Below are 17,381 nucleotides of genomic sequence, written 5' to 3'. Positions count from 1 at the left end.
TAAAAGAGAATGTAAAGAAATAAACTGGTTTTATAAAGTGTATTTACCTTGGAGATCAGACGACTTGGACTAACGGAAGATGCTGGCGGAGGTGGAGGGTGGAGGAGATGGGCGGAGGAGGTTTGGGGAGTTTGTTTCGTGCTTTTTGGGTCACTTTCGTTTGTTGCTACACTTTATTGCTGAACTTAACTGCTACAATTTATTAATTTTTTTTCCACTTCACTTTCGCTTAACCTAAAAAAAACTGCCAATTCCATCACACGCACACCTCGCTCATGTTTTTCTATGAATTCATGCTTTAATTCAATCGACATCATCCGCTTCTTCTTCTCAGCACTTACTTTCTTAGGACCCATGGTTAGAAAACATTTTTGGGGCAAAATAACTGCACAAAACGCATAAATCGTGAGCACAAAACACAAAAGAGATGCTTCCATGGTCAGGTAACCAGATGAAGTGAAGGAGTGAGACGCGGGATGCTGGCCGGATTCGCCCGCCACGCTAACTAGCGGCGGCACCTGAAGCGCGCTCCTGGTGACTCACATTTATGCTCGCAAATCAATACAAAGAAAATTGCGGCACAACGGCTCGTAACTTGGATAACTTGGAAAACTTGCACTATGTTAGTGCACTCGTAAGGGTGGGTGAAGACGACGTTGTTGTGTTGAGAAATAAATGGAGACTCCTCGCTCCAGGCATTACCAATCTAAAACTGTTCAATCCAGTGCCTACATATGTATTTACATTTACATCTTGATTCAGTTATGTAGTATACAAAAATCGAACCGCCTAGACTCACGACCGGCAGTCGTGAGTCAAGATCCCAGACGTTGGACAACCAATGTCTGAACGCGTGGCATGAAGACTGTCCTGATCAACGTTACTGTACTGAGTTGAACAGCTGTCTATACCGTTTGAATTTTGTGCGGACAACAGATATTTGGAGTGCTTCTTGTGTTATTACTTTTTAGTGTGCGATTCACACTGTTACAATGGAAGATGGCAACGAGTGCGCGCACACCGCACAGTAAAGTGCAAACAGTGACGTCACCGCTGATGGGATAGCCGTTCATTGAAACTCCTCTTTCTGCTTCTTTCTTACATAATGAGTAAAAGAGGACTAGTCGACTGCAATTATGAAAAACATCCAGAAACAGCCTTGAAAGGTGAAATTTCAAGACATTTCTCCTTATTTTAGAAATTGTCGTTGATGGTCTTTATGACATAATAAAATTTATATTTCAAGATTATTTTTTTTTTTTTCTTTTTGCATTTTTAATAAATTCGACAAAGTACAATCTCATTGACACACAATTAATACTTACTTCAGACATTATACAAAGAATTGAATAACAAAAGATACTGGGGGGAATAAAAAATAAATAAAATACACAGAGCACAAATTAGTGTCAAAGATATATAAGGAGATCTATGGAGGCTGCAACTTCAGACTGATGGGGAAAAATCCTTGATACATTAATGTGAAATGCACACCACATTATCACTGTGTAGACATCGCTGGCAGTTGCATTAGTCCACTGCAGCAAAATGAGGACAATGACGCGTAGCAGAGCAATTATAGCATATGGATTAACTGATTAGCGCAACAGAATTAAAGTGGATTTAATCACATGAAAAGGTTCAGGACTGGGGCTAAGCCCCACAGAGCTAGTTAGGCTGCATGAAGCACAAACAATGCTTTTATTTGGCCTAGCTGCATCTTTGGCCTTATGTTTGGATCATTGGAGTAATAGCATTGTGCTTAAAAAGCTAAGTTGCATTTATAAAGCTAATGGCCATTGGTATTAAATTAGCTATTACAAACCAGTTTCTGGACTACTGGCTCCAAATAATAATAAAAACACTCCAACAATGAGTCAGATTGGGTTGATTGATGAGTTGCAGGTTCATCAGTCACAAAAACTGTAAAATAACTTAATGTGTTAAGGCGAACAAAAACAGGCAATTCAAAAATCATGACAGCACATGCCAAAAATGACAAACCGCAGACACTGCCTGCCTCATGTGGTGCAAGTATTGTCATTGGTTTATGTAACAAAGAAGTATTAGCAGAGCTTGATTTGATCCAAATGATCTCCCTAATGCAAATGCAGCAGTATCGTCGTCTTGCAGAAAGGAGATTGCGTCGTCATAAATCAAGATCTCAATAAGAATGCAATTCATCGTGCAGCTCTTATCTAATGTCAACACCAAAGAGGCATGACATGGTCTAAGGAGCACAAAACCTGGAATGCTTCGCAATGGAAAAAGTCTTATGGTCTCATGAGTCATGCCTTCGACAAACAACGCCCGTCTCCAACTCCAAACATAGTGACATGTAATGGTATTAGGTCCAATATGACTATGGCCATTTTACCCCTATTGTTACCTCATAATGTTCCCATATTCTAGGACGATAATGGCCCCATACACAAGTAAAGGTATGAGTAAAGTAGAGTGGTGAGAAGAGAGTGAGGTAGATTTCCAACTACTCCATTCCTCAAAGCTCTGGAGGCTTTTCTTCTTGAGGAATGGTGCAACATCCCACAAAATGAGGCGTAGCTTGCGGAGCTAGTTCTGTCAGACAACTCGACGGTGCCACAAGCTTCCACACCCTTATGGCCCTGCCTATTTAAGCAGCCAATCCCTTTTGCCCTACTTGCTTTGTTTCCTCCTTTGCATTCTGCTTTGCTTGCTGTGGTGCTGTGCTGTGGTGCTGTGCTCCCTGCTCCTCCCCTGCATCCTCCTGTTAGGCTCTACTCTACTATCCAATGGGGGGATTTGAACTCATCACTCCAATATTTTGAGCACATTAAGCATGCATACGTTTTCTGTACACCTTACCGGTGATGAGCAGTGCTAAATAAATAAAGATCATTTTGAAATAAATCAATAAGAGTTAGAAATACAGATTAGAACTGTGTGACTGCATTCTAAAAATGATTGCAGCTGTTTTGAAGGCAAAGGGTGAATCTATCTCCGTTATTACATCCACACCCTGTAAGTAGATCATTATTGGATGTTGAGATTATTCTGGCAAATTGCAATGATTTGATTTTATGTTTCATGATCATACAGAGTTAAGATAAACCATTTGGACTAATTTAGGTAAAGTTTTCATGCATATCAACTATTTTTTCTGTCAGCAAAACATTTGAATTTCCTCAACGATCATGATTCCCGTGGGTAGTCCAAAAAAAATCGGGGCACTAATGCTCATATCATGGTGATGGTTAGAGTACTGTTAAAATAATAGTTATTCACCCTCTGATATCACAGACATGCAGAGAACAGAGAATCCCTGTAACAATTTATTTTTCTCAATCCTACCTTTGAGTATGGTCAGGTTCTTTCCAGAGATGGTCATCTGCTGACACTTCAGTGTGGGGGGTGGGAGAACATTCAGAGTGGTGCTGACTACATGTGGAGACCATGGGAGGATGGAGAGAGGGAGACAGCACAAGACCAGTTATACCACTCATCAGAAACTGCCATTAAAACTCAAAGAACAACATGGAGTAACTTCAGTGAGGATTGGAACTGGAAGTGGAATTAATGTGAACGCTTTTGTAGTGGCTACGACTGTATGCGTTTGCCTACCTCAATATAAGCACATTTTTCCACTCTCCAATCACTTCTATTGCCCTCATAAAAGAGTTGCATAAAAAGCATTTTTCTGAATAAAATATGGTAGCAAGTTTAAATGTTCCATGTAAGCATTTTTAAAAAAGAGACATATCGATCATATAAAAACTGTTCCATTGGTATTGTGTTGCCGCCACTAACAAAAAAGCTAGCTAGCTTTAAAGCAGCAAGCTACTTCATTGTTTAAATGAGAGATGAGTTTTTGAAGTCAAAAACTGAGATCCCAGTTTTGTGATTTTTTGATATACAGTAGCTGTACAAGATGATTTAACTAGATTCATAGATTAGTCAGAAGTAGGTTTTTGAAGCATTGTTTGTGAAAGCAATGGAAGGGGAATAAAATACTGAGGTAGGGAAAATATATTGCCAAATGTTCCACAGAAGTTCCACATTGTTTTAATCTGTATGACATACATAATCAAATGTGGATGTTGGAAAAAAATAGATGCACTACTACAATGCACTACTTCCATTAAATCAGCACATCCCCAATTACTAGCATGTGTACAATGACAGACTATCTGCTGAAGCTGGAACAAAGCAGAGCTGATAGGTGGCTCTGTACCCTGCGCCTTAAAGGTGCTGAGGTCCTTCCTGAAGGTTTGCATAGGGCTCCTCAGCTGGAGGACAGTGAGGTATCCATGCTCCTTGATCTCGGCTTTTTCCTCCTCCTGCTTCCACACAGTGACGACGACCTGACACACAAGACGGACATAAATTTGGCAAATTCCATATCCAATCGCTAAGGGTGTAACAAAACACGTTTGCACTGAACCATTCAATATGAGGCACATGGATAAATGAATTTATAGCTGAACGATACCTTAAATTTGCTCAATAAAGTGGACACAAAAAAGTATAGTTTTAACAATAAAAACAAAAAAAAATGTATCGCTAATCGCTCGAACAAGAGTGAGTTGATCACAACTCTAACTGCAGGCAGGCACACATAAATTTAATAGCGTCTTGAATCTATGGAGCTGCGAGTCACGCATGTGCAACAACACACCCAAACAAAATCCTTATGTTTTGATTCAGTGAGTGGGCGAGAACTGGAATCCAAACTTTAGATATTCTTCCTTTATAATTTTTTTCTAATAGTTAAAAAAAGATTGTACTTTTATGATGTTAGATGAATTAATAAATAATAAAAAATGTGCATGGAACATGGAAATTTAATCCACTGCTGCCTTTAAACAACTTTGTCTCCTTTGAATATCACGCCGTCTTGGTGACTGCTCCGGTGACAGCCTATGTGGTCGTCATCTACCGCCCACCAGGACAACTAGGTGACTTCCTACATGAGCTTGACACCCTGCTGTCATCAATTCCTGAGCATGAGTGTCCCATGCTCGTCCTCGGAGACATGAACATCCACTTGGACAGTGCGAGCTCGGCTGACTTCCTGACCACTTCTTCATCCACTTCAATGTCCAGCTACCAAAACAACCCCCCACCCATGGTTACCATCCGCCGCAATCTCCGCAACCTGTCTCCCACCCACTTCTCCTCTGTGCTCTCCTCTTCTCTTCCGCCTCACGGCACTTTCTCCTCTCTGCAGGTTAATGATGCCACTGACTCCCTCTGCTCCACCTTGAGCTCATGTCTGGATAGCCTGTGTTCACTATCCACCAGACCTGCTCGATCAACCCAGTCGCACCCTTGGATGACCGACAGCCTCCGGACAACGCGCACTGACCTCAGAGCAGCCGAGAGGAAATGGCACAAATCCAAAACAATTGAAGATCTTGCTAGCTACCAGACACTGCTGTCCTCCTTCTCTTCCAGCATCACTACTGCAAAGAAGGCCTTCTTCAACGATAGGATCAACGGTGCCACAGACACACGTAAGTTATTCGCCACCTTCAAGTCTCTGCTTTACCCTCCACCACCTCCCCCAGCTACTAACCTCACTGTTGACTGCTTTGCCTCCTTTTTTACTAACAAAGTGGCAGCCATCAGCAGCCAATTCACTAAACAACTTACTCACAACCTGTCTTCTCCAGCCCTAGGCTCATCGTTCCCTGGTTTCACCCACCTCGCTGAAAGTGAGGTATCTAAACTACTAACATGTAGCCGTCCTACTACCTGTCCGCTAGATCCGATCCCATCTAACCTCCTTCAAGCCATATCACTGACTATCACCCCGGCAATCACACATATGATTAATTCTACCCTAACTTCCGGCACTTTCCCCTCCGCTTTCAAAGTGGCTAGGGTTGCACCACTGCTCAAAAAAACCCTCACTCGATCCAACTCAAGTAGAAAACTATCGGCCGGTCTCTCTCCTCCCATTCCTTTCCAAAACCATAGCGAGGGCGGTCTCTAGACAGGTAACAGAATACCTGTCAAGAAAAAACCTTCTCGATACACTTCAATCTGGCTTCAAAAGTGGTCACTCCACCGAAACAGCCCTGTTGTCTGTGACAGAGGCCTTAAAAACTGCTAGAGCTGCTGCCAAATCCTCGGTTCTCATTCTGCTTGACTTATCAGCTGCTTTTGACACTGTCAATCATTGCATACTCCTGTCCATACTCTCAAGCATGGGCATAACGGGCAGTGCACTTTCCTGGTTCGAATCTTACCTTACTGGGCTCTCCTTCAGTGTGACATGGCAAGGCCAGCTGTCTGTGCCTCACAACCTCACCACAGGGGTGCCCCAAGGCTCAGTGCTAGGACCCCTCCTCTTTACCATATACACCACCTCACTGGGCCCGATCATCCGCTCACATGGCTTCTCATATCACTGCTATGCGGATGATACTCAACTCTATCTGTCCTTCCCGCCCGACGACCCCACTGTATCGACGCGGATCTCAGATTGTCTCGCTGACATATCCACATGGATGAAGGATTACCATCTTCAACTAAACCTGGCGGAGACGGAAATGCTGGTCTTCCCGGCCAAACAAGGTATTTATAACAACATTGATATTAAAATCGACTCTCTATCTCTTGTTCCTACCAAGGCTGCAAGGAATCTAGGTGTCATTATTGATGACCAACTGACATTCTTGGACCATGTTGCCGCCGTCTCCCGGTCCTGCCGCTTCACACTACTCAACATCCGAAAGGTCAGGCCGTACCTGACCCAATATGCCACTCAAATGCTGGTACAAACCTTGGTGTTGTCCCGTCTCGACTACTGCAACGCTCTCTGATGCTGGCCTACAGAGTGATTGTTGGGAATGCTCCCACCTACTTAAATGCTCTTGTAAAAGCACAGGTTACCCCCCGGATGCTGCGCTCATCAAATGAGCGTCGCCTGGCTCTGCCGGCCATACAGCCACGGCAATCCAGGTTATTCTCATTTGTAGTTCCACGTTGGTGGAACGAGCTGCCAAAAATGACCAGAGCAGGGACCTCCCTCTCTGTCTTTAAGAAGCACTTGAAGACCCAGCTCTTCAGAGAGTACCTCCTCCCCTAACTTACAATTACTTAGCACTACCTAGCAGTATTTATTGTTACACTAATGTCTCTGTCGCAATGTAGCTTGAATGTAATTCTCCCTTGTAAGTCGCTTTGGATAAAAGCGTCTGATAAAAGACTAAATGTAAATCTTATTAAACCCAACCATGAATTTTATCGACCGTTACAACACAACAGATCAGACATACATACACATGGCTGGACATGTACCGGAGCAGCATGTCTGATGACTGGATACAGTCAGCCCAGTCGTCAGGTACAGAATCAATACTACTATGGTAGAAATATGTGCCATTGTATGGATTTAGCTGTATTGTTTATACTGGTACAGAATAGACTTGGATGTTAACTGTTTTGAGAAAACACATATTTACATGCATATCAAAGATAAGTTAAATAAAGATAAATTGAGATCGCTCTATAATCCTTATGGCCCGGATGTTGAAAAAAGTTGGACCTTGCATGGAAAACGACAAAGATGATACATGTATGCTAGTATGAAAATGAAAGTAGGCATTGTGGAAGGATAAATCTTTACAAACTTCATTTTATTAGCCTTTTCTGAAGAATGATTATGATGTTCAGAACTTTATTGGTTTTACTTTAGCTTTCAGTTCAGAAAATATTCTTTAATTGTTCTACTTAAGGTCAATGGGAAATTCATCTTCATATACGGAATGTGGCAGAACCGAAGAAGAGTAACATTGGTCAGTCTGACATGAGAACCAGAGAGATCTTTGATTGACAGAAAAACAACCTATAGTGCATCTGTCTTCTATCCAATAAAGTAATATCTACAGAAGTTATTTCAATGGGTCAGGACTGATTTAACCGAGAAGGAAACCAGAGCAATGTTACTTTTTATCATGGGGATCAAATGGGGGTCAAAAATAAAAGAGTAAAAATGTAACTTCATACCACTTAAAATGGAAACTAAATCCAAAAGTGTTATGTTGTGTTGGCATCTGGTTGAGGTAGTGGAGCATCTTTACTTGTACAGGAACTTGCACCCACACAAACACAATCAAGCCACAGAACACACAAACTGACCTTAGCTTTGACTGTGTTAAGGGGCAATTTGTCCAAGGAAATGGTCAAAGGGAAAATGACCTCCTCGTTGAGCACCATCGGTGCATCCAAGGGACACTAGGGGAGAAAAAGAGTTGCCTACAAGTTATGAACATGGTAAAGGAAAATTGTGTTAGCCAGAAATAAAACACAGAGGTATAGAAAGAGAGAGAACGTCACCAAAAAGGCAACCATCTTTTAAGAATCATGTTCTAGAATCATAAGAATCATTTAGCATACATCCCAAATTCGACCTCTGCATTCAGCCCATCTGAATTATTAAAAGCAGTGGCAGTCATAGTCCAATGCCTTGGGACAAACTCCAGTTCTGGAACCAGTGCCTTAGTCCAGGCAGGGGTGTGTAACTAAACATATACATGGAAAGAATGACGTGCAAGCTCCACACAGAACAAACCCGTCGCGCAACCATGGAACTCATTCTGTAGGCTGGTGGTAAAATAGGGGAACTGTGAGCAGATCCACAAATAACACGATGCAAAAAACGGGTAAGTACAAGGATTTTCTTGGATTTCATTACAGGTTGTTTAGGGGTTTCTAACATCAAAAATATTAACTGATGGAGAAGATTTAACTCATTTATGGCAAAATAGATAAAAACATTACATTAGACTAAATTATTATTGTGTGTGTGTGTGTGTGTGTGTGTACATATACATATATATAGATAAATAACATTTATTTAAAAAATAGTTTGGGAGTTTTTAGGAACCGCAGAGTGGCGTTCAACAACGCCACACCAGTCACAAGTTGTTAAATACACAACCTGCACGGCTGCTGCTTTCCGGCTGGCGTGAATGAGGAGCGGCTGGCAGGGTCGAAAGCTGCGCCTCCTCTCTGGTTCGCCGGTGCAGACGTCTGTCGACTCGTCGGCACCCGCCTTCTCTTCTCCAACACTGCTCTGAAACTTGCTCTGGAAGCGGTCGGGTCGCTGCTGTTCGCCTTCGCCCGGGCAGACACTCGCCACGGCGGAGAGAGACTTCGCAAGCTCACCGCACCCGGCGCTGGGTGATCCGTCAGCCCGCGCTGCCGCCGCCCGCTCCCTGAACCGCAGAACAAGCAGAAATTCCACCGTCTCGCCGAGGTAGAGGTGACTCCGCCGAGGTAGAGTCCGATATTCGGCTGGGTCAGGCAGGTCCCAAATGGGAACGGCTGGGAAATACATTAAGTAGTCCGACTGTGATTCCATCACTCAAACGGTTCCGCTATAGTTAACTCCGGCGTAAACAAGAAGTTCAGAGGCGGTTCGTTTTTTTCCCCTTCTGGTAGCACGGAAAGATTTATAAATGTCACCAACTTAAAGATGGCAGTGGGAGACGTTTGAAACACAGTTACTGAACAGGCATCGTAATGTAGCCCGTGCATGCTAGCTCTCGCTTTCAAACACGGGCTCTGGGATAGCCAATCAAACACGGGCTCCGGGATAGCCAATCAAACACGGGCTCTGGGATAGCCAATCAAACACGGGCTCTGGGATAGCCACTCAAACACGGGCTCTGGGATAGCCACTCAAACACGGGCTCTGGGATAGCCAATCAAACACAGGCTCTGGGATAGCCACTCAAACACGGGCTCTGGGATAGCCAATCAAACACGGGCTCTGGGATAGCCAATCAAACACGGGCTCTGGGATAGCCACTCAAACACGGGCTCTGGGATAGCCACTCAAACACGGGCTCTGGGATAGCCAATCAAACACGGGCTCTGGGATAGCCAATCAAACACGGGCTCTGGGATAGCCACTCAAACACGGGCTCTGGGATAGCCACTCAAACACGGGCTCTGGGATAGCCAATCAAACACGGGCTCTGGGATAGCCACTCAAACACGGGCTCTGGGATAGCCAATCAAACACGGGCTCTGGGATAGCCAATCAAACACGGGCTCTGGGATAGCCAATCAAACACGGAGATGGAGCGTGTTCTAAGTAGACGAACTTAATCAAACAGGAGCACGAGTGCGTTGAATTGACAGACTAGACAAATCGATTCCTATTTTAATTTTTATTTTTTTACAATCGTTTGTATTTTAATTTGACGTGCCCCCCCCTCACCTTTAAGTAAGCATGCTTTTCATGTATTTTTATTTAACACAAAAAAGATCTGTTTGCGCCAGAGGCGTTTTCATCAGGGTGGAGGACAATTACTTAAGCGCTTATTTTTACCCTATTGTTTTTGCCCGGATTTTTATTATTATTATTATTATTATTATTAATAATAATCTTCTTGGTATTTTTCGGGTTAAAAGTATCAGAAACACAGCAACCACAGTTCGCACAGACATGATTGAGGCCCCGTTGTTTGTGTTTCACAAAACCCCCGAAAACTATAGTCGGTCACTGAAGGCGTTTTCAATCCGCAGGGAGTCCTAAGAACCTTCGGAGGAACCGTCCCTTCTTTTGTGTGCGCACTGCATGATCCAGGAGAGATCATAATTGTTAAAACACTGTTCTTGAGGGACATTTTTTCTCTCTACCCCAGGCTAGGGAACTAATTGACAAAAGAGGAACATTTAGTGACATAAGTCCACGGTGATGGGCAACACATGAGCCAATGAAGCACCAGTAACCGACATACTTAAAAACATGTCTAAAACATGAACAATAAACGACCAAAATAAGATGCTTCATTTAGAGTAAACATGTCTTGATTTATACACAATTTCTTTCTTTCTTTCCAAAACATTAAATCTACATAAAAAAAACAGCATCCCTCGGCTTGACCTTGAAACGGTGGACTCTGAGCAACCCTCGATCACGACAGGTTTTCCTCAGTGTGACCCCACCAAGTCACATTTATAAATATGGGATATTTTGTTCTGTGGTGTGGTCCAGACTTTTCATTAAAACAATTATCTGACATGTGTTGTCATCATTCCTCCAAGTTACCAATCCGCTCTATTTTGCAAAAAATAACATGCTTGATTCAAATGTGTTCAACTGGCCTAACATTTGATATTGAACAATTGGCACATTTGGAATTGGTGTTGCAATAAAACGCTGTGTTTTGTGGAACCTCGGAAACCTGTAATATGTACCTAACATCACTAAACTGAACCCAGGATTGAAAATGTAATCCACGGAAAGAAGTCACTACGTAGATTCAACTACTATCTTTTTATTTTATTTTAACCTGTGCTGTCAGCATGCTGGGCATACAACACAGAGTATTTGTATGCCATTGCATCCAGGACAGAGTTAGTCTGCAAGTGGAGTTCAAGTTCTCAACCTGCAATGCAACTATTTATTAATTCTTAAATCATCAAGAACTGCAGCAATAACTCTGTCCTGTGGATGCCCTGTAGAATGACAAGAGCACAGTTTTGGTTATGGAGAGCCACCACCAACCCCCCTCTTTGGAGAACTATTTATCATGTTTGGGTCTATAAGCAACTGATCACTACTCCAAGAGGGGGGGAATCACCATGGTGAGACAAATAAACATAGAAACAAACAACATTTACACAAAAACATGAACACTGGATGACAACATGTATTGAAAAACTGAATTAGGTCCAGGAAAACTGGAACTACAACTGGTCACGTGGCCTCTTCCTGTCAAAGTTATGGCAGAAAATGAGGGAGGAAAGGAGAGGAAAGCACCCCCAGTTGCTGGGGTGCACTCCAAGCAGGGGTGCGTGTGTGCATGCGTGGGTGCGTGAGTGGGTGTGTGTGTAAGATGTCCACCAGTGTGTGTACATGACTTATCCCCATTGGTACTGGTGTAGAAGGTCGGTATTCTGTCACGACGCCTCCAAGCAGCGCAAGGGGCCCCGAAGCCCCCCGAACTCCATAGCCCCGCGGACAACCCCCGCCTGCAGGAGATCCCCAGGTTCCCAGCCCTGCGGCCACGGAAAACCCCCGGGCCCCCAGAGAAGCCAGAGGGCCGTGGAGCAACTCCAACGCCCAGCCCGAGGAGCATGACCAAGTCCCAGGGAGCACGAGGAGGCCCCGCACCCCAGGGGTGCACACATACAATGGGTGCACTATGGGCGGGCCGGCAAAACCTTGTGCCCACCCACGCCCCGCACAAAGGGGGGCGTGGGTGGTGCCCACACACGTAGCAGCAAGTGCCCAGCACGGGGCACCTTGATGTTACATCCCCCCCCGGCGATGCCGGCAGGCCGCCAGGTATACAGGCCCTTCGCCACCCCCAGCACCTGGGGCACCCACCGCAGAGAAGCCCCGCTGCAGAAGCAAAAGGCCAACAGCCGCCCCCACACCCCAACTCACACCCACAACGACAAGCAGTCCCCCCAGGGGCCCCGGAAGAGGATTGGTGTGCCAGTGTATGTGTTCTAAGATAATGTGAGTGGGATTAAAATTTTTGGGACAGACGAGAAGCACGTTTGGGCAGGAGCGTGACAGGCAAGATGGCAGCTGCCTGCCGCATCCCCACCCACATAGCCTGCACCCCGCCATCCCACAAGCCCTCAGTCTATTGTGTGGTGTATGTGCTGAGTATGAGTTTTGGCACTGGGAGAGATAGGCGAGTCGTGACCGGTACAATCCAGGGGCGCAGCAGGCCGGGGAGCAACCACGCAGAACCCCTCCTCCCGGACCCAAACATGCCCCAGTGAGCCCACCTCCCGTACCTGGTGGCAGACAACCCACATCAATCAGCCAAGGGCGCAGAGCATCCGCATGCGCCTCCACCATGTCGGGCAGCTCCGCGCCCACATCAGGCCCTTGGTCAGCCCCCAGCCGCCGAGCACCCCGCGCACCGAGAGCATCAGAGAGCAGGTACCTCGGCAGCCCTGTGGGATGACAGGAGACCGCCACCAACGAGGGAGGCCACATGGTGAGCCCCGCGCCTAGCACAGCCAGCCAGGTTCAGGACTCAGGTTGACAGGACCAGATGGAACGCCTAACCAGCCCCGGCACGACGGGCCACCCCCCACTACTATCATAAACCTCCATAAATATGGAAACCTGCGTAAATAAGTCATAATGGACACAGGAGACCAAATGTCACCTTCCGTCACTGGGATTCTACATCTACTTATACACAAAGTGAGTTATAACAATGACAAGGTTTGGTTTAAAGTAAAAAATAAACGGTTGTTTTAAAGAAACTGAACGTAGCAAACTTAAATGAAAAGGCAGAAAGTGTTAAGTATAGACAAGTTCTTCCATAATAATTAATGCCAAATTAATGTTAATGTTTGTCGTGTTCAAAATTTCCAAATCCGGAGTGATGCGACGAAACTGGAACTTTGAGCTATGGAGAGTTTATTGAACGGTTTGAGAATCTACCAAAAACATTATACGTCGACGTAATGAGTCCTAAGCTGCGTGTCTCATCTACCAGACATTTCACCCAGGAGTCCGCTAAAACTTTTCCCGCTCATTATTTTGTTACAAACGACACACACCCCTTTGCTCTGACTGATCAATGAAGCTGTATTTCATAATTACCCACAATATGAATGGTAGTAATGTATATAAATACATCCATGTAATGTATACTGTAGTATACACACATATAGTTTTGCTGTCGATGATTAGTTCAATCTGTAATGTTATATACAGATTGAACTGTTTATTTATATATATATATATATATATATATATATATATATATATATATATATACTCACATGTTCCATAAATGCATTACAATATAAACAATTAAGCTATTATACTGAATTTTCTAATTGCAGATTATTAACAGAAAATACTGAAGTAATAATTAAAACTAAGATTTGTTATGTTTATGAAATAATAGTATTTATTATTATTAATATGCCAAGTAATTAGGTTCGTTTTTTGTCATTGTTCCAGATACCGAAAAATAGCCGAAAGACAATAAACAAGCAATTGTTTAAAAAAAAACAAACCTGTTTTTGAGGTCAGTCACAAGATAAAAAAAAAGTACCAAAGAAAAATACAGTGAAAAAAACACTGATGAGAAAACGTTAAATCGTTCTCCAAGGGTTCATTCGCCATATCTGTCAGTGTTAAGAGGCTCATTTCATCAGGATGATTTACAGTTCGGAGACTCCAAACTGTAAATCGGTAGGAGAGAGTCCCTCGGTCCGCTCCAAACGTCCCCGCATATAATCACAAAGCGCGTTTGGGGAATCAGCTCCGCGTGGACGCTGATTCTTCTAATTCGAGGCAGCCGTGCGGCCGCAGCGGCGGACCAAGGAGCGTGGGGCGTGGCGTAGCATGGTCCATTACGGAGTTTTAGAGTGCCACTGATGTTTGTCTAGTACGAAGCACTGAGTAGTTTGCCCTTACAGCTTCGACAGCGGTGGAGTTAGGCGGTAATGTCGAAGGTGTCTTGTTTTCCGCTCCACGACATGTGTCTGTTAAAGCGGCAAGGTTATTTTAATGAATGATGGACATGTCTGACATACAGTCGATAGAGTTTCTGTGTTCCTCGTACATGTAAGATACACAGTGTTGGACTGCAATTCAGTCTCTTCCACAGTGGAGTCGGGTGTTACGGGGTTCGTAGGATTGGGAATTAGATCCTGTGAAGTAAAGATAAAGTAGAAGTAAACACAAAGTGTAATGCATGCAGTGTATGTTTTTGTTTCTTTGATATCAGTTATTTATGTAGTTGTTTTTCTGTGGTGTCGGTTTTTCGACACAAAATCTGTTGCTCTTTAATGTACATGTAGAGTGCTCTTTATTAGGTACACCTGTACAATTGTAATCCAATACAGCAATTGAGTTATAAATGTAGTATTATGGTGTCATGTTTAGGCTTTTTGTACAGTCATAGAAGTGGTGTTAATGCACTGATATGCTTTAGTATTGAGGGCGTAGTTGATGGTGGTGTTGTACTGAGCTGCTTTATATTCAGAGGTGGTGGTGGTGTCCCTCTCAAATGTATGTCATTATGAAGGAGGGGAAATTAGAAAAACCCTTCAATGTAATGTAGTTCAGTACACCACAGTTAACTATGAGCTCATATGAGTCAAAAACATGCAGTTGAATGGGTTAGGGTTAGTGTATGTAGGACTCATTACAACAGAAACAGAGCCCTATAAATTTCTTAAAAATAAAATTCATGGCAGAGCTGGTGTATTGGATTGTACCGATGTATCAAAGTGTACACTGAGTGTATGTTATTACAGTGTATAATCATTTACCTCCGTAATCATTAGTCATTGTGGTAGTGTGTAAACTGAGAAAAAGTTTTAGTGTCATATTAGTATATAATGCAAATGGTGCTCTTCTTACATGACATGTAGATAATAGATGTACTTACTTGTATTCTTGCTGATATTTCCCAGTTTTACAGGTGTTTGCTGGTTGGCAAATATTTTGCAAAGTTGCTCTACTGCAAATGTCCAACTGTGCTGCGTGGGTGTGAATCTACATCTGTATAACATGATATGTGCTTAATAATTGCACATGTATTTCCAGCAGTTGTTAATAAGCATGCGTCATTATTTACCGGTGAACTCTGAATGGCTTTACCAATTGGCATGGCTATATTCTGTAATGCAAAGTCCTAATTTTCAACACCAATACAGCCAGTAACCACTTAAGCATACGTTAATGCAAATGTGGTCTTACAGAAGATATGTTGCTTCGCTGATATTGCAATACAGTGGTAGCTCGACTCACGACTGCATCTACTTACGACTAATCCAAGATACGAGTAGCTATAGTCGCGAAAATTTGTATTGACTTGCGACTGACTGCTCCAAGATACTACTGTGGAAATTTGCAGTTGGCGCGTCAGCGGCCAGTCAACAGTCAGGCAGCGGGCGACCTACATCGTATGTGCATGTAGTTCGTGGCTTATCAAGATTTTTTTCATATTTACTATGTTTGTGCTGTGTATTGTTTATTTTCACCCTTCATGATTTCATAATTGATATGGGGAAAAATTGCTTCGACATAAGACTGTTTTAACATACGACGGTTCTTAGAGAACGAATTAGTCGTATGTCCACTAAGTACCACTTTATAATCTTTTCCTAAAACATTGTCTTTTATTTTACCAGACGTTTTTGTGTCCAGATAAAGTCTAGTTCTTTCTATCAAAACATCATTTCGGTCACTTGCTGCCCATGTCCAAAAAGTTTGGGTCTTGCTATTAAGTACTGCTGTCAAACTGATAGCTGCACACTGCTTTTTCCTGGAGTCTCCAAACCGTGCATTACCCTGATGAAATGAGCCTCTTAACACTGAGATGTGTGGAGAATCAGCAGGTATATTTAAAGGAACTTCATCTTTTTTAAATGTTGTCAGGGATTTAGCAGTAACTTCTGTAGGCGTTTTTTTACAGTCGTTCTTTCTGAGTTTTTTGCAGTCCTCACATAGGTTTTTTTTCAGAGTTTTGTTCAGAAGTTTCAGAAAGTATTTTCCTTTTTTTTTTTTGAGAGAGAGAGGAGAGTAATAATCCAATTCTCATGTGGTAAAACAGTACCTTTTCACTTTGTAACTTTGAATGGTTAAGATTCAAGAGGTTATTTGTCACATACATATACATACAGTCATACATATATGCAGCGAAATGTCATGACACCCGGTGATTACGCACAATTAGCTCTTAAAAAACGAAAAATACTAAAATGTGCATAATGGACACGAGGCGCTTGCAAATTGGTATCCTTGTATTTCCTTCGTTAAAGTCCAACTGTGACCATCTGTACCTGACAGTATTTTGGTAAGGTTTCAGTTATTGACGCACATGATTTGTTTACTCCGTCAACTCACGCATGTGTGCAACGATTTCTCCGTTGCAGCATTCGTGGCGCCATCTTGGTGAGGTGGCGATTGTTGACGATTGTTATTGTCCTTCCACAATATTGAACCGATTTGGATCAAACTCAAATGAAGCCATGTTGGAACTGCCCCAAATACACATCTTATTCAGATTGTCTGTGGGGTTGTCAAATCCATGACGTCAATGAAAGTGACATCAGTGCCATCTGCACATGCAATCATCTCGGTGAGGACCCAGTTGTTGAGCAATCACTAGACTGCAATGCTATCATGTGACCTGTGCGAGCCATCGTTTGCACATCTGCCGGTAACCAAAAAATACAGTTCTTTTACCAAATTATTCCACAATAATGGACCGATCTGGATCACACGTGGACGACTGCATGTTGGAACTGCCCCAAATACACTATTATTCATCTTGTCTGTGAGTGCGGTGGACCCATGAGGTCCACAATCTCAAACAAAATCAATAGGGCTCCCGCCCCTTTGGGGCGGAACTAATAGTAATAATAATAATAATTATAATCATCAC

At 43.2% G+C, this 17,381-nt stretch overlaps 1 protein-coding gene across 1 annotated transcript in view; it reads right to left on the bottom strand.

The window, feature by feature from the left end:
• Positions 1-9,398, bottom strand: part of trappc14 (trafficking protein particle complex subunit 14) — a gene marked incomplete at its 3' end in the record, with an annotated part of 42,972 nt that extends 33,574 nt beyond the window's left edge. Inside the window, exons 1-4 of the mRNA XM_080023120.1 lie at positions 8,927-9,398; positions 8,125-8,220; positions 4,211-4,340; positions 3,331-3,417 (exon numbers count right to left, since the gene is read on the bottom strand). Coding sequence (XP_079879246.1) covers positions 3,331-3,417; positions 4,211-4,340; positions 8,125-8,220; positions 8,927-9,349 — 736 coding nt within the window. The 5' untranslated portion in view covers positions 9,350-9,398. The remainder of the gene's footprint in view (positions 1-3,330; positions 3,418-4,210; positions 4,341-8,124; positions 8,221-8,926) is intronic.
• Positions 9,399-17,381: the final 7,983 nt, after the last annotated feature.

Source organism: Zeus faber (assembly GCF_960531495.2).
Source record: "Zeus faber genome assembly, chromosome: 22".
Lineage (NCBI taxonomy): Eukaryota > Metazoa > Chordata > Actinopteri > Zeiformes > Zeidae > Zeus > Zeus faber.
The sequence above is the reverse complement of the archived record's forward strand: the minus strand, read 5'-3'. Positions and strand labels throughout refer to the sequence as shown.